Source organism: Diorhabda sublineata, chromosome 4 (genome assembly GCF_026230105.1).
Source record: "Diorhabda sublineata isolate icDioSubl1.1 chromosome 4, icDioSubl1.1, whole genome shotgun sequence".
Lineage (NCBI taxonomy): Eukaryota > Metazoa > Arthropoda > Insecta > Coleoptera > Chrysomelidae > Diorhabda > Diorhabda sublineata.
The window spans coordinates 38756162-38774561 of NC_079477.1; the positions used below are offsets into that span (position 1 = coordinate 38756162).

The window sequence follows — 18400 nt, forward strand, 5'->3', positions numbered from 1 at the left end:
TTCTTCGAAAATCTCGCGTTTGTAAAGTCATGCTTTTTACTTAGCAATTTTTCAACTGTAATGATAATTCGAAATTTGATTATCAGCTTATCACCTATAACAATATGTTTGTTTAATTTTTTAGATTACTCGAAAAACAAAATATAACTGCTATTTACAAGAAGTTTTTATTGGAATTTACACATTCTCTTAAGCTAGAGATGGAGATTGAAGATAACGAATCGCCTCAATATTTAACCGAATTAATTATCACTCACATTAAGAAATCACAACATGAAATAAATAACATCGAGTTATTAACACTCTCAAAAAAACTAAAAGATTGCCTGAATCACTTTGAAAAAATAAATGAAGCCTCGGCATTTGAAGATATTGTAATAAACATTTCTAGCTGTTACCAAATAATAAGCTACCTAAAAGCCCTCTTCAACTCCAAATTATCAACTATTGATCCACTAACGAAAAAGACTTTGAAATGTAATTATTACTCGGAAGCTTTAGAGATGTTGAATATTTTAAAAGCTTGTTACGACAATTTAAATAGCATTTATAGTAATAGAAAAGAAACAAGACATGCTAATTGTGAATATATCGAGGAAGAACTGATAATACTGAAAGAAAAGTTTGATGAGCTCAGCAAATACGTGGCTTATAGACCTGACAATATATTTTATGACCAAGTTAGTGAGGTAAGTCAAATATATTTTTTTCCATTTCCTTTGAGCACCAATTTTTTTATGAGCAAGATTAATATGGCGAATGTGTAAATATTAAATAAATATATTTATTATATATTTTATGACTAAAACTGTTTTTATAGTTGGATATAGTTTATTTCTGCTTTTTTTATAGACGATAAACCATGCATTCTCCACCATCTTTTCTGAAGACTTTGTTATCGAAGTAAACGATACCAACAGAGAAGTACTAATCAAAGAAAGATCAAATAAAGGTAAGTATAATTAATATTATATCTCTAATATTCCTGTGAAGAATTATATATTCTTTATTTCTCTTATTTTTGACTAGCAACTGAGAACCTTCATTATACATGTAAATCTGCAACTGTGCACCGTTGGCCTGACAAAACTTCATGGTACCAAATACGTTTTGACAGAATTTCAAACTGAATGTGTGACTAAAGGTTAAGATGGAGTCTTAGTTGCGAAACACTTCAGGCTTGAGACAATCCAAAAGATTCATAACCATATATCAGCTAAAAAAATCTATAGAACTTTTCGAGATTTTCAGAGACGGCATTAAACTGGTGATTGCTGTTTTGACAGGTCACTGCTCCATCAAACACCACCTTAAGATGATAGGCATGGTAGAATCCAACAACTGTAGATTTTGCGAGCAAGCCATGGTTACGAATGTTCTACGAATTTTATCTGGTTGTTAGTAAATACATAAAAGTTTTGATACGCATTAACATTTTTTTTTCACAAATCACAACTAGTTTTTAATAATCTTACCGTTGGACTTTCGTATCAGTACAAAGGGTTATAATTTTCCTCAATAGCGGATTTTTTAGCTAATTATTAAAAACGAATAGCTCCTTTGCGACCAGCTTTCCTTGACATTTCTGTACCTATATGTTCACTGTTCACAATATACTTTTTCATATCATCATCAGCATGTATCATTTAAATTATTCTTAGACGAATTTCATCAAAATCACCAAAAATTTCATTTTTGAATGATTTTTTGCAGTAATTTTCAATTATTTCTCACATCAATTAGAATTCAACATTTCCAATAGTAAATTTATGCTCAAATCAACTTAACAGAGTGGCAACTTGGCAATTCTATATCTCTTTTATATAAATACAAAAGTTTTTCTTTCAGTGGCCAGCTATGAAAATCTGATCCATGGATTGAGTGAATTCAGAAATAGTTTTCCGGACATTGTAGAACCTCTTCTGTGTAACATAAGTGAATATTTATATGGATACAAACTCTACTTAAGCGCAATAAAAATGCAAGAAGCAAAAGCCAAACAGTTGTATGCTTTGATGCAATATGATATAGCCTCTTTGGTAAAGTTCCCATGTGATAATCAGAAATGTAACTTATCATTTATGAATAAAGTTGTTAAATATTTCTTGAACGAGGATGGACAACAGTATATTCAAGAACAAGAGAATTTTAGGTAAGTGATTATTCTGTTTATGCCAATACAATTTCGTATTGGTCTGAATTTGCCAGTAAAACATACCGTATTTGCTAATGGTGTTTATTTCATTCTTAACAGCAGCATTTAAGTAATTGGGAATATTTAACGACCCTTAATTTAACTACATGATGAGTTGCGACAAGACCGGATTGATACAAATTTACTCCGGCATTAGGAAATTTTTACATAGTGTGTACAAGTTAAATTTAATTACAAAACCGTTATTACAAAAAAAATGTCTAATGTCTACGATATGTTCGCGATATATTCTAATAGAATTCCAAATCCATCAAATATAACTTCAAGGTCGTGCTAACCGGCGTTCCAGTTTCTTAGATAAAACAATGATTCCACATGGTATTTAAAAAAATTCAGGCCTTGTAGTATTAACAATAATGGAAAACGATTGGGTACTTTTTGATATTTTACATTATTGCACTAGCTGAACTGACAGTGAACTGAGTGAACTAGTTCTCTTGCATTGCTACTAAGAACAGCGACAATAGCGCTGGTTATGCTACAAAGAACGCATTAGTGTAAATTTTATAGACTAGTTCCGTCAGTGCAGCTTCCAAGAGCAAACCTCTCGTTTCGTTAACTTTTTGAACGTTTGATTTATTGTACACCCAAAAATGAGCGCTACCTGTCTGAAAGCTACGCGATTTTCTGATTTTGCCCATTGTTGTCAACATGTTTTTGTAACTATAGTTTTTGATAAAACATAATTTGGAAGGCATTGCATTCGTGACCATATCAACGGGCACTTTTAGAATGCTAAATGCCCAGACAGCTCCTCGGTCTTGCTGTTCCATTCTTCATATGATTTAATTGCTGCTTCTCTTCCTCTAAAGGAGAAAAGTCTAAAATGACTTGTAGTGCTACCGCGGGATATGATTGTGACGCTCTTGTTACTACATAGCAAATATTTTATTTCTTTATTGAACGACCGGTATGGATTCTCAAGTTTTGCAAAAAAATACACATAAAATGATAAACAATTACAACATCATTGGTCAAATATATAAAAATTGTGAACAAGGATACTGAAAACTTATTTTCAAACATAAGTGAATGATTTTTATATTCGGTTTTATTTCAGATTATTAAAGTGCAACATCATTGATAGCATCAATTCGGCAATCATACATTCCCAACCTTTGAATATTCTGAGTAAAAGTTACTTTTCAGAATTTAACGACCTACTTAAGTTGTTTGTCGACGCATATAATAAACAGGAAGTCGAAAATGAAATAAAGAAGAAGGAAGAGGAAAGCTTGTACAAAATAAAGTAGGTATTTGAAGTTGGTACTCATATTTATGTACTTAGATTTAATCTTCAAATTAGAAAAGTCAAATTTTTATTTCAAATTATTACCTTTTAGAATTAAGTGTGATGAGCAATCTGAAGAGCAACAAATCAGAGAAGAGTTGGATATTTTATTTCCAAACTATTATAAGAAAGACTTTGCCGATTTTCAAGGAACCTCTGACCTCGAAAATACTCACGATATACAAACCGAGGCAAACTACGACGAAGTGATTTCATATAAAGACTTGAAAGATATAACTGAATTCCATGTCAAATTATTAAGCAGTTATACAAAAAGTGAATGGTTGAACCCAACTGAAAATGAACTCCCATCTCCAGATTTCATTTTTCCTTTATTGGAACGGTTTAAGACGTTTTCAAAAATTTTGGAAAAATCTATGGATAGTCTGAATTACAAAATGGATGAAAATCTTATAGGTAGTCTAAGTGTTTTACTGGCTATCAAAAAGAGATATGGTGATATCGAAGATTTGAGTAAGTATCTGTAAATACAATATAACATTGGAAAATTCAGGTTTCGAAGAAAATTTACGTTTATTCGTGGTTATGTATCTCTTTTATGTCACCATGAATAAACTCAATATTTTCATAATTTAGAACGATATGTACATAGACTAATATATTGCTGTTGTGGATATACACGACGATAGTGACACAAATAATGTATGGGGCAGTGATCTGAAACACTAGAACTGGTCTGAATACCACGAGAATGAATCTCGAAGGTGCAACGACTGGCTTTCATAAGTACAACATGAGAACATCTCCAACGGCTGCACTAGAAATTATTCTAAATATTGCATCTCTCCGTATAATATTGGAAAGCATGGCAGAAACAACTTCACTTAGAATGTTCAAAGGAGGGATATACTGAAACATCCCTGGAAAATTTGGGATATGAAGTGAAGACAAAGAGATTTGAAAGAAACTGGCCAACAGACCTAATTTAGTGTACCCCAAGTTTGTTAATGGGCAAATTCTCATCATATGATCATCATCAAAATCTATTTCTGATTACTGATTATGTTAATAATATTATATTTTAAAATAAAAGTGGATAAATTTGTATTTTATACGATTCAAAGTGTGGATTGAACTTCAATTATAAAGCGAATCTAGCTAGAATAAAATTAGTTATCAAATTTTCAGCCAATGAGAAAAATTTTAAAAAGAAAATCGATTTCTATAAAGATTCGAATGTAGAGGAAGTAAAATCCTGTTACCATATACTGGAAGATTTGAAAGTTAAAATAAACCAATTGTTAGAAGAATGGCCTGACCAACCTACCCTGAACATGGTAAGTATAATACTTATATATGCTTATAAACGAATCAACAATAATTCAATTATATAAATATTGCCGTATATGAGGGTTATTCATTCACTAGAATTCACAGAAGGTTGCTTGACATACAATCTGCAATGCAATGCAAGACGCATTATTTCTAGATCAAAAGCATGCGCAGTTGAAGTTCAGCCGATTGTTTCATGCAAGATCTCGTACTTGCAACGATTTGGTGCCATTTTTATTGCTTGTAAGTTGCAATTTTAGGGAGAGATCCAGTTACTTTTGGCGTAACAATGAACCTGTCCATCAGGCTCCAAAACCAAGACAGCTGGTAAAATATTACAAGAACTTTCAAGTAAAGGTCTCAAATATATTCTATAATATCACAATTGCAGCGAATATCGATCCTAGTGGTAAACGTTATTTATGGCGTGACAAAGATATTGGAGCCAGCTTTTGTACTAGTTTCTATAAAGGAGCGGCGCAATCGTTTAACACACACACACACACACACACAGTTTACTTTTAGAAACATACAGACCTTGAGAAAAATTGATAATATAAATATATAATAAATAATATAAGACTGGTAAAAATTTATAATATTTCTTACGTTTTCAGATTATTGTAGTAATCGACAGAATTTATAATTTTGAAATTACGAGTCCAATTTCCAGATTCTTAACAGGTTTCGAAATCCTACTTAGTAAATGTCACGAATGGGAAGAAGTTGCACATTCTGGTGTAAGTCTTAGTGGATTTACTCAAAATGTGACCAATCAAATTATTGTCTGGAGAAAAATGGAGCTGTCATTGTGGAAAAACGTCCTCGATCGAGTATATGAAAAGTAGGTATCTTTTATTTCAATTACACTTTACTTTTACATAACAATCAAGATTCCAATTTTTTAGTTCGAACGAGTCTATGCCAAAATGGTGGCTACATTTATACAATGTGATGTACCAATTTATTAAAGAGAAAAAATTTGGAGCTAAAGAATTAATAGAAACATTACAAGCATTTATAATGAAGTCAAACTTAGGCGAATTCAGAGGAAGACTCGATCTGTTATATACTTTCCATTGTCATGCTCTTCATTTAGAACGAACTGAAGAAACAAAAACATTTAGTAGTATATTGTGGAATATTTTCATTTATTTTCAACAGTTTTCTGAAGTTGTGGCTAAAAAAATAAAAGATTTAAGGTTGGTAAATCGTTAAATCTGTTAAATTATGTAGTAGTATCACTTGATACTCTTACCAGTCTCTGGATATTTTATTTATGTTCCTAAATGAAATATCTTCCCTGTTTGCCCCAAATGGTTCTATCGCTCTATTAATCCAGATCAATGGTTTAATCCCAGTTTATAATGATATCATAATTTGCTTGTTTTAGATATTGATGCTTTTATCATAATTTACTTCTTTATCATCTTACCAATGTATTTATTGCCAACTGAATAATTTTCTGTTTAGGTCGCCGATAGAAAAGAGAGTAAAGGAGTACGTTAAAATAATAAGATGGAAAGATGTTAACTATTGGGCTATAAAAGACGCAGCTGAAAAGTCTCATAAAAATTTACATAAATTTATGAGGGAATTTCAAGCAGTTCTGGAACAACCAGCTTCTTCTTGTCTTCAAAATATAAGTACCGAAAGTAGCTCTCAAATGGCTGGTATTTGGGATAAACCACAGACAGTATACTACACAACACTGGATTCGGAACTCAATGAGTATCTAATTGCTTCTTCACAATTCAAGGTTAGCTGTTATTTTTGCAAACTTGAACTCTAGCTTAGAAAATGTTATTTCTCTATTATACACACGAGACATGAGTAGTAAAAAACAATTGTTACAAAGTTTATCAAAAATCGCAATCTCTTATTGTTATTTTGTTCCATAGTTTTTAGTTTACTAATTTATGTAGTACGACGATTAACTCTACGATCACCACACTATTCAAAACATGGTACTCAATTGTTGCATGGAAATTGAAAAAGTCACACGGGCTCAGGTCAAGTACAGGTCAGGTTATTGTGACAGAATGTGTCCGCCACAAATTGGGTCTTTTTATGACTTATCAAAGTAATGACCTTTGGCAGAAAACTTGGATCAGTTTCCAGCTGTTCTTTTGTAGTACGATGTGTTTCAAACTGATCTTCTTCCTCATTATGAGTTAAAGCGCGAAGAACAAACTTCACACCAATTTTTATCTTTCCAAAATTTTCCGTTAAAATTCTCCGGACAAATCTCCAAGGTAACCCACTACTTACTGGCAGTTGATCAATTGTCACTTGACGGTCTTTAACTACAAGATCTCGAAGTTTTCAACTTTCTCGTCGTCTCGGATGAGCGTCCATAACGAAGTTTGTCGTCAATTAACCGTCATTTTTAAACCGTACAAACCACTCGTATACTTGACAAGGTTGCTTTCAAAAGTGGAAAATCGACTAAGCATTTCTTTAGCAAATGCCAACCTTGCTCCAAAGTCGGTATCTGTATGAAGGACCGTTCTCGTAAAACGTGCGAACACAATAAGCGCGACGCTTTCAGTTGAAGACTCTTGGCTACTAAAACTCCACGAGTGCAGCTATCAACCACGCTAAGCTATCTCTGCCCACGCACCGTGTACCTCGCGAAAAAAGATGATGTAATATGCACGATCTATTACGCCACCCGTTAAAAGTGAAAAACTCATTTTCAGTCAACCATAGTCAGAACTTGTTTAACTATCATTTGTGAAGTTGCGATAGCTTTCACTAAAATTTAATGTTTTAGTTTTAATGTTGAAAACAGCCCGCAAAGGTGAAGCTATAAGTCAAATATACATGTGAATTTGTTTCACGGGCTCTGACTAACAATGAAAAAGAATATCGAGTTGAAACATGCCGTGCTGTTATTCCCTTAAGTGGAAACGTAAATGAAATATTTTCGTTTTTTTCTTTCATTTGATACTTCGGAACTTTTTTTGTCGTATATACAATACTTTGAAAACCTTTTTCATAACGATAATTTCTTCCCCAACCTTAAATTTCCCAATTAATATCAAAGTTACTAATTATGATATGAATCCGTTTTTGTAGGAAACGAAATCGCCAAAAACAGTTGCAAATAAATCAATAAGCAACTTACATAAACAGACTGTCAAAATTCAGAAGTATTCCAAAGAAATTATTGAAGCAACTCCATATCCAGAATTGGTACGGATATTAGATAACTTTGTTAGAGAAATAATTGTTTCAAGTTATCGTCTACAAAATTTGGAGGTAATAGTTTTGTTAAACGTTAAATTATGTTTTATCTGTGTGAAGCTACAACGTGGCATAAAATAAAATATTACAATCAAGCTAATACAACAAGACTTTGAGCTTATTCATTATTCATAACAGAGAATATATTATTTCTAATTAAAATTTCAGAAGTACAAAATAAGATCTAATATATAGTTGTTATAAATATACGAGGCTTAAAAATTAAGTAACGTGACAGATTTTCTTGCTGATGCGTTTGTGGTAACTTTAGAAACTTCTATATAATACGGTACTTCTTCTCCAATCATCCAAATTTTTTCCTGCTGCTTGCTATCATTAGATATGTTTCAGCTGTGTTTTTTATACATGTGTAATCGTAATATATAAAAATGAAAACCATGAGCATCGCGTCGCCATTAAATTTTGCGCGCAATTAGCTCATTATGTGATAGAGGTAGAAAGTGATCCTCGATCGCAATATTACTAGGGATGGAAGTTGGGTTTTTTCCTTTCAATCAACCCTAACACGAAAGTCACCAGTGGCTAACTCAAACTAATCTACGACCAAATAAAGCTCGCATGAGCAAGTCGAAAGTAAAATTAATGATCCTCTGCTGATAAATACGCGTAATAAAATATAAATTTTATCTGGTTGACATCACGGTGAAGGACGATATTAGTTGTGTGACAAATGCATTATTTTCTTTATTTTCCGATTATTTTGTTTGGCAAGGTTGTGATGCTACATAGTCATGCATACATTATTGCCAAAATTAATTACAGTACTTTTGAAACTGGATATTTGTCATTCCTTTGAGTGGTTTTGGTATGATAAGAGAATTTACAACACAACAAATATGATATCAATTATTTAAAATGAAATTTTTCACAAATTACACAATTCCGTAACCTCCAACTAGTATTAGTAAACTTGTTCGAATTTCTATTCAGATTTATTTATTTTTAGATTGACACAACTCTACCAAAAGAAAAACAAAAATCTCAAGCGAAGAATATTCTTCAACAAAAACACAGAGCTCTGGCTACGTTATTTAAAAATCTCTCTAAGATCGGTTTATCTTTTAAGACTGGAATAGTAGATGGAAAAGTTAAGGATCCTACTTATGATTTTGTTATAAAACCTATAGACTTGAGAAGTCAATTCAGTCATAAAAGCTATGGGTAAGTAGGGAAGGCTATTAGAATGATTGAATTATATGAAAATTTTGGAAATATGAAAATTGAAAAATGTTGAAGATTGATTCACCAATTCTCTGTCTTAGAGGCAAACTCTCGTAACTAACGAAGCCATTGAAGGGTAACTTTATTGGTTGGTTTAGACACATAGACCACCAAAAAAGTGAAGGATCTTTTACTATTCAAAAATACAGTGTACATTTTTAAGCAATTAAATTGTGAACATATAGATACAGAAAAGTGAAGGAAAGTTGTTCATATGGGAACTATTACTTTTTAATAATAAGCTGAAAAGTCCGTTATTGAATAAAGTTGAATTTAATTGTCATATAGACTAACGTACATCGTTAAAATTATTGAAAAATGGTTTTAATGTGTAGAAATTCGATTTGTTGTTATTAGACGTATGTGCTCTAAAGGATGAATATATACGCCATAAAAGGGACCAAGTACACGATAAGTTTGACTAACAGAAACATTATTTTGATGGAAAATTTCAATTTCGAATAAAGCAGCCAACTCAAAGCCATCAATCTCTTAGAAAAACACCTTGTGGTAGTAAATTTATTTTTAGTTTCACATTTCTATAGCCAATTCTCGTATTCAACTGATCAGCTTTGTCCTATAGTCTTTTTTTTAACTGATCTTTTATGGAAAAAAAAAACAAAATTGTTTTGCTCTTTTTAACTTTCTTCAGTATCTTAGGGTAAAATATAATGCCCGAATTAGAGAATACCAAAATTATTACACATTGTGCTATTTATTTCTTATTTTTTTCAGTTTTAAAGAAGAGAAGATGTTGTCATTTTGGGAATCCAGTGAAAAATATTATGTGAAATCATTAATGAGATTAGATGTTCTGGTAACAGCACTGAATAACCCAGCGAAGGAACTTGGTATACAGAATATAGAAAGAGTGAGAGGATTTGGCCAAGAGGCACTGGTAGGTTTATTGAATTTTTAAGTGGATCCATAAATTCAGTATAAATATTATTTAAACCCAATGATTACATTACAAGTATTACATAAAAATTTTCTTGGCTACTTTCTTTTTCCGAAAAATCTGTATGTTGAACGGTTAATACAAAATTACAAAAAGTTTTAAAAATACATAAATCAATTCCGACATATTTATAATAAAAAACTTGAAACTTAAAGCTTTTAGCTTAGCTCAATTAATTCGGAAGAGACAGGAGCAGAAACAAGGACTCTACTATTCAGTCCTGTCTGTTGTAGCATTTTTGACTGATTTTTAATATTTTCTGATATTGTCTTCACAATTGCATTAAGGCTGTTTAGAGTACCTAGAAAAATCACTCTTGGTTGGCTCTGTTATTTTTAAAAATATCCTGGCTATTTTAAGATCACTAAAATGCACACATTTTAGATTAGATGTTTTTACACGTATTGTGTACTGTACTTTTCCGACGACCTACACGAGCTAGATTATTCAATTTGGCGCAGAAAGTTGTGCCTTTCGCATTGGCACGAAATGTAATCCTGCTTCCTGATTGGATCGCTTTAGGCTCACAGGGCTACATATTTATCAAGTATTTTGTGTAGGTCTTCGGAAAAAATATTTATTGTATATATATATTTTTTATTATTTCAATTTTTAGACTACTGTTCAGAAACAAAAACAGATGCTTATCGAGAGTAGCCGAACATATTATTATTTGAGAAGTTATTTCAAACAAATTAAAGAATTTTGTTCTGGTCAAGAATATTTGCCATCCGTTATAGTTGATAAGATTATAGATGTGTTAAAGTACATCACTAAAATAATAAATCAATATCAAATAATATTGAACACATGTCCAGAAGAAACAAGTTTTAATTTAGAAAAATTGGAAATTTACGTACTTAAGCCTAATTTGGAGAAACGAATAATCCACAAGAAAGATGAAATGTGGTCGATGGCTGAAACTCGAATTATACTCATTAAAAAAACTTGCGACGAACTCATTCTGCAATTTTTGAATCTAAACTCTATATTACCTAGTACAGAATATGATATATGTAGAACTAAGTACGTACCAGTGCCAAAGATAAACCAGGTTAATAAAGCTTTAAGGGATTTAAAAGAATGTGTAAACGATTTAAAACAAATATTTGGTCATATTGAAATTACTAAAACATTAAATGTAATACAAAAAGAGGTTAATGCAATAATAAAAATCATCCATGAATCGAAAAGTTTCGAAAATTTCTTTGATATTTCTGTCAATCATAATTTTGATAAAGAAATCGAAATTTTTAGTAATAAAATAATAGATATTCTAAAAAAATTACGAAAAAAGTACAAAACTGACATGGATAAATCACGATCAGATGAAACAAATGAAGATGAATTAAAAGAGGAACATCTTAACAAGCTTTTGATAGATAATCTGTTTAGTGATGTTATGGATTTAGATATGAAAACAGTACTTGAACACACAGACAGAGTTGTAAGTTGTCTGATGACTTCTCCTTTAGAAACGTTAGAAAGTAGAAAATCACTGACAATTGAATTTTTACCAATAATGAAGCAGACGGTTCTCTTATACCAATATTTCGTCACTCAACAAGTGTCATGTTATAGGATGAGTTGCAAGATGGCTTCCATCATATTGAACATCTTCATAGAATTGGCTTCAAAAGTAAGTATGTTATTGAGAAACTTTTATGTAATTATCTCAATATAGATTAATATAAGGAATGTCATGTGTATTAATACAAAAATGTTTTGAATGTTTCCGTGCTTATTGTCTTATTTGTCAATAACAAAGTAATTCCAATTTATCTCAGATCCAAAATGATTTGTATTTTTTGACTTTTTCCCGAAAATATTAAAAGTCTGATGTATAGTTTGCTTCACACCCAATCAATTTATAAGTCATAACCGTTATTTATTATAACATCACATTGACTAGCTAGTCGGAACCTGTTGAAGCGTGCCTATGTGGTACACAGAAGAACATGCAGTGGTGGTCTCTCATGTCACGTAAGACATATATAATATACTTGCTGCCAAACTGAATATGAAAAATTATCTGTACTATGGCTAATACAATTAAGAAGTCAAACAAAAGACAAACAAAATTTAAGATGTAACCTTCAACAGAAAAGGGCCTGCTGATCGTTTAATGGGTTGCTGAAGTGGTCATCTCAGGAGAGTTCGTGCCAAAAGCAGTGAAAATTACAGGTTCTCATTATGTTTCCAATTGAGTTTCCAAATTTCGTGAGACGATACAAGTAAAACTCTAGGGGAATTTTATATTTCATTCAATTCAAGAATTAGAATTCTAATTTTTCCCAATTTAATTCTTATTATTTTTCATTGATGTTGGTACTCTTAACTTTTCCAGTTCTATTGATCGATCTATTTGTATCAACACTCCGCAACTCACTATATTATATTAGTTACTTGCTCTGTATTACCTTCCTTGGAACTTCATTTGCAAAATGCTAATAGTCTAATAATTTTCAAGGGTTTTTGTATACCTCCCGAATTTTCCGATGAACTGGACAAAGAAGGTATTACTAAACCATCAGATGGCCTTGGTTTAGGAGAAGGTCAAGGGGAACGAGATGTTTCAGATAAAATAGAATCTGAAGATCAGTTAGACGATGCTCAACCTGCAGGAAAAGAAAAGGATACCGAAGAGGACAAGGACTGTAAAGAAGAAGAGAAAGGGATAGAAATGAGCGAAGATTTTGATAGCAAACTTCAAGTATGTAGGTAACATATGAATTAAGTTGAAATAATCGTGTCTATTTAATAGGATCGAGAAAAGAAAGAAGATGATAGCGAAAGTGATTCTGGAGATTCAGATGTCGAAGAGCAAATGGGCGAAACTGATAAAGGAGCAGATCAACAAAATACAGAGACGTTTGGAGATGAGCAAGAACAAGAACTTGGAGAAGAAGAAGGTGAAGGTAGATATAATCTTGATTGGAGTTATAAGAAATTATTTTAATTTTGATTTACATAGGTGGTGACGAAAAAGAAGAGAAGGGTGATAAAGGTGAGAAAGAGGGAGAAGAACAATTAAGAGCAAATGAAGGAAAAACTTCGAAAGATGAGGAAGATAAGTCACAAGGGAAAGATGAAAAGGAAAATAGTAAAAAAGAAATAAATGAAATGGAGGAGCCCGAATACGATGATGAACAGGTTGATCCGCATCATGGTCAACAACAAGAGTTACCAGAGCCAGAACCTATGGATTTGCCTGAGGATATGCAGTTAGATGATGGAGATGCAAATAACGAAGATGATCAAAATCAAGATGATAATCCTTTTGACATTGATACCATGAAAACCGAAGACGACAAACCTGAAGAAAAACCGAATGAAAATGCAGAAGAACTAAAAGATGATGATTCAAAGAGAGATGCGGAAGAAGAATTTAGCAGCGATGATGAAGACGTTGAGAGAACTGATAATAAAGACGCCGAAGATAAAGAAGATGAGAAGAACGACAACTCTGAAAATTTCGAGGAATCAGAGAAACCTTCTCAGGAAGATGGTGAAACTAATGAGGCCAATGGTGACGAATCCGTTTTGGATCAAACTCAGAGTAACCAGGAAAATATTGAGGCGATGGAGGTTGACGATGCTCAAGCAGTTGATAAGGTAAATCGGTAGTAAATGTTTAATGTTAAAAAGATTAAAGAGTTTGAACTGTTGTACAACCCATTTTATTACAGGCAAATAAGGTGAAAGTAAATAATAAGTAAAATTTGTGCTCTTAAAAGAAAAATTGTTTATCTCATAAACTAACCACTTTAAACTACAAGTATTATACATTTTTGAAATCAGCTCAAAGAGGAGTATCCAAATTTTACATAAAAAATATGACAAGTAATTTAAAAAAAATAAAGAGGATGCTGCTAGGGGTGAGAGGGTGGCTTTTCCAGTAAGTTTAAATAAGCCATAATGCTTGCCCCTTCCAACATAAATTGACGTGTTTTTGGATTTTTTCTAAATACCAGTATTACAAAAGTTATTAAAGGTGGATACTTTTATCTGAAAAGCACTGTGTATATATATATAGCTTAGAGAACTATTTCCTATTACAATGAAATCATCAATATCTTCTGTAAGCCCTACACATAGCTTATGAACATATCTACCACAGAAAAGACAAACACGAATTTTGAGCTTGTCAAACGGATCTTTTATGTCATGATACATTACGAAACAGTTTTTTTCATAAACTTAAATCATTTGGATGGAAACTAAAAAAAATACAACAAAACATAATCGGGTAATGGGACTTTCGTAATAAAATCTGTAACAGTAAATGCAACCGATCATGTAAAACATGTTTTATAATCGTAGGCGCAAGCAAACAAATCGGAAAACCAACAATCAAATCAACCAATCGAGGAACTTCAACAGGATAACCGTCCAGACCAAGAAGGTACTGGCCAATCTCAAAAGGAAGAAAATAGCTCTGGGCACACAGCACAAACTACGGCTCCACTAGAAATGAACATTTCCAAAAACAATAGAGATAAAGTAGAACAAAAGAGGAAGCAAAAACCCGGAGAAACTGACTCTCGTAGAAGTTTAGGTGACGTAGATGAACCAGTCAAAAAGAAGTTGAAGACTGTTGATACTCAAAATGAGGGTAACCGTAATGATACAGAGGAAAATCCGGAAGAAAATGCTGAAATGTATCAGCATATCAACGACGCAGAGAAAACAAAAATCCAAGTAAGTATTAATATTTTATGTTACCTACAGATATACAGTATATATTATGTATTTATATCAGGTATTGGACGTTGCAACTAAAGAACAAGCAGAAAATCAGAAAAAAGAAACAACACACGAAGATAATAAAGATGACGAACCAACAGAGTCATCAGCAGATCTTCCAGAGGAAGAAGTAGACTCTGAAATAATGGACGTGGATGACACGATTACAGAAAAACCAGAAACGGTTGGTGAAACAAAAGATAAGAAAAATAAGAAACAACAACATCCACAAGGCGAAGTTTTAGAAGAGTTACAAGACATAGAAATAGAAGGAGAACTAGTCAAAACATCAACCGTACCAAGAAGTTCTGAATCTTCTCACCATACACAACATTTAACATTAAGGGATACAACGGCATTACGACTTTCGGCGGATGAAGTCAATAGTTTTCGAATAGATGTGGAAAAGCAACTGTCTGGATGGAATGAACCTCCTTCTACCTTAGAAGCTGATCAAGCATGGCAAAAAATATCTTCGGTAACATCTTCATTGGCTCAAGATTTGTCTGAACAGCTTAGACTTGTTTTAGAACCCACTCAAGCCAGTAGACTGAAGGGAGATTTTAGAACTGGCAAAAGAATTAATATGAGAAAAGTTATACCGTACATAGCATCCCAATTCAGAAAAGACAAAATTTGGCTTAGAAGAACAAAACCTTCCAAACGAGAATATCAAATAGTACTTGCTATTGATGATTCCTCTAGTATGGCAGATAACCATTCCAAAGAATTAGCATTCGAAAGTGTCGCACTCATTTCTAAAGCATTAACTCTATTAGAAAGTGGACAACTCTCAGTTTTAGGCTTTGGAGAAAATGTCGAAGTTATACATAAATTAACAGATCCTTTTACTAATAATAGTGGAATAAAATTATTACAAAAGTTCAAGTTTGATCAAAATAAGACATGTGTGGCTAAATTAGTGGATTTTGCCACTGAAATGTTCAATCAATCCCAGTTACAGTCTAACGCACTTAATGCTAAATTATTAATTATCGTTAGTGATGGAAGGGGTGTTTTTTCTGAAGGTGAAAGATTCGTACAACAAGCTGTGCGTAGAGCGAAATTGTCCAACATATTTATGGTATTCGTTATTATAGATAATCCTGAAAATAAAAACTCTGTACTGGACATTAGAATGCCTATTTTCAAAGATGGTAAACTACAAGAAATTCAAAGTTACATGGACGCCTTTCCTTTTTCTTTTTACATCATTTTGAGAGATATAAATTCATTACCTAGCGTTTTATCTGATGCTTTAAGACAATGGTTTGAGATCGTTTCGAATTTAGATAAACTTTAAAAAGTACTACAAGTCTGTAGAATGACATAATTTTCTTATCTAATAAAATTTTAATCTTATAAAAGTGTTGATTGCGGATGATCTTTTTGGGGGCTGTAACCCTTGTTTCCCTTCCCTAAATCAAGTCCTGTTTTTCTGAGCTTAAGATTGATTTCTCAGTAATTCGGAAATATCCAGATTTGAATTCAAGCAACTATGAGGAGCTTATTTCCCTAAATTAGTCACACCCTGTGGAGTGCAGCAACTAAAACAGCTAATGTCAACTGATTTTTTCCTTTTAGGTGATATTGTTTTCTAAATTTTTATTTAAAGTAGTCTTGAGGTCTCCTTAGACTGTGTTATGAGGTTAAAAAAATTAATTGTAATTATTGTTACGATGTAAGAATAAAGGTATTTCTTTTAAATATTTGATTTTCTTTATTTTATTTTCATTCCTGGCATTGAACCTACCGTTATTTTCTCTTTCTGCCAACATTGAAAAATTATAAGGTTCACAAAACAAGATGGGAACTGAACCTTTTTTCTAATTTTCTACTTTACCAAACAATAAAAAGACATATTGTGGAAAACTTTACTTGAATTAGGTTTTTAGTTTAAAAGAACAATAGAAAAGGCAATATTTAAGGAACGTTAAGAAGAAAAGAGAAATATATCCTAATTTTTCACTTAAGTAGAATGTATATTTAAGGGTAAAGCAATTTAAAAGAAATAAAATATACAAAAACAACTTCAAGGATGGGAAACATCGATATAAAAAGTAGCGCATAAAATTAAATTAGAAGCAGCCTGAATGTTGTAAATATATTAATAAATCTAGGGGTAACGTAATTTCCTATAAATATCATTGAAGGGTAACGTATTTTCCTATAAATATCATTTAAGGGTAACATATTTTCCTATAAATAGTATTAAATTAGTCTAAAACTTAATCGATGCTGTTTGCAATGTTTGTAAATATTCGTTCTATTAATAAACGGGAGGAGACTACTTTTAACGTCGATATATGAGTTATTGGCTTAATATATTATTCGGACATTACGAGCAACCAACGGATCTGTTTGCAATCTTCGAGAGGTGGTATGTCTAATTCTTAACGCCGTTAACCACAAATAACGATCATCTACTAACGAAGTTACCCTTCGCTGGGGACGAGATGACCCATGTGCGGGAAGTCTTGTGACGGTGACTACTTCAGAAAACGTTAAATTAGTGGATGACATTGTACTAAGTGACCGGCATCTAAAAACAAAAGAAATTTAAGAACAGACCGTCATTTCAATTGTAGCGGGTGATGAAACTATGGTCTTCTCCTACGATCTAACATCCACTAGATATTCCATTTTATTGACTTTAATCAAATACAACCTTGAACGCTGCAAATTCCTCTGAATAAATTATCGAAAAAAGGCGCGGCAAAATCAGTCGTGGTGTGTGCTTGCTTCATAATACGAGTAGTGCTCCAGTCTTCACTGCTTCGCTTTTCAGCAGTGTACACTAATGTGGTTTCACAGATATTGAACCCCACAACAGAGAGCTCTGATCTGGCCCCGTCCGATTATTTTGGTTCGCAATGCTGAAGGCCGGGTTAAGGAGTAAAAGATTTGGAAATGATGAAGAAATTAAATAAGCCGTATACGAAAAGTTTATCCTTAATTACATAGAAGCTTTAGTCAGACGTTCTGAAAAGTGTGTGGAAATGAAGGAAGAATACCTACATTGAAAAATAATGACAGTTTTTTTTTCAATTTATAACCTTTCTTTCTATGCTAGGCTCAGAACTCATGGACCGCACCACGTAGTTTTTACTAAATATATGAACATCATTCTGAAGAGCTATCTTATTTTTTATTATAAATCATTTTTATCAATCTTATTACTTCTATCTATCTCTTCTGAAGTCGGCCCTGAGGTATAAAATTTAGGGCAGAGATATTAACCTACTAACCAATTGTTTGAATTATTAAGTATCAATCATTCACTCACATTGATGAATTGAACGCGCGTGAATTGAAGTTTTCAGTGTTTTATTGTTTTGATAATAATTATAATGATTAAACTTATTGTAACATAATTGTTTAGTATGCAATGTTCATATGATCTTCG

General features: G+C 32.2%; 1 protein-coding gene across 1 annotated transcript in view; it reads left to right on the plus strand.

The window, feature by feature from the left end:
* Window positions 1-16701, plus strand: part of LOC130443444 (midasin) — a 107057-nt gene extending 90356 nt beyond the window's left edge. The window contains exons 23-40 of the mRNA XM_056778068.1: window positions 125-689; window positions 853-952; window positions 1849-2152; window positions 3276-3464; window positions 3559-3980; window positions 4656-4804; window positions 5417-5643; window positions 5708-6001; window positions 6273-6558; window positions 7881-8063; window positions 9016-9230; window positions 10026-10188; window positions 10865-11887; window positions 12719-12961; window positions 13013-13166; window positions 13223-13863; window positions 14572-14949; window positions 15011-16701. Of these exons, the coding sequence (XP_056634046.1) occupies window positions 125-689; window positions 853-952; window positions 1849-2152; window positions 3276-3464; window positions 3559-3980; window positions 4656-4804; window positions 5417-5643; window positions 5708-6001; window positions 6273-6558; window positions 7881-8063; window positions 9016-9230; window positions 10026-10188; window positions 10865-11887; window positions 12719-12961; window positions 13013-13166; window positions 13223-13863; window positions 14572-14949; window positions 15011-16297 (6823 nt within the window). The 3' untranslated portion in view covers window positions 16298-16701. The remainder of the gene's footprint in view (window positions 1-124; window positions 690-852; window positions 953-1848; window positions 2153-3275; window positions 3465-3558; window positions 3981-4655; window positions 4805-5416; window positions 5644-5707; window positions 6002-6272; window positions 6559-7880; window positions 8064-9015; window positions 9231-10025; window positions 10189-10864; window positions 11888-12718; window positions 12962-13012; window positions 13167-13222; window positions 13864-14571; window positions 14950-15010) is intronic.
* Window positions 16702-18400: the final 1699 nt, after the last annotated feature.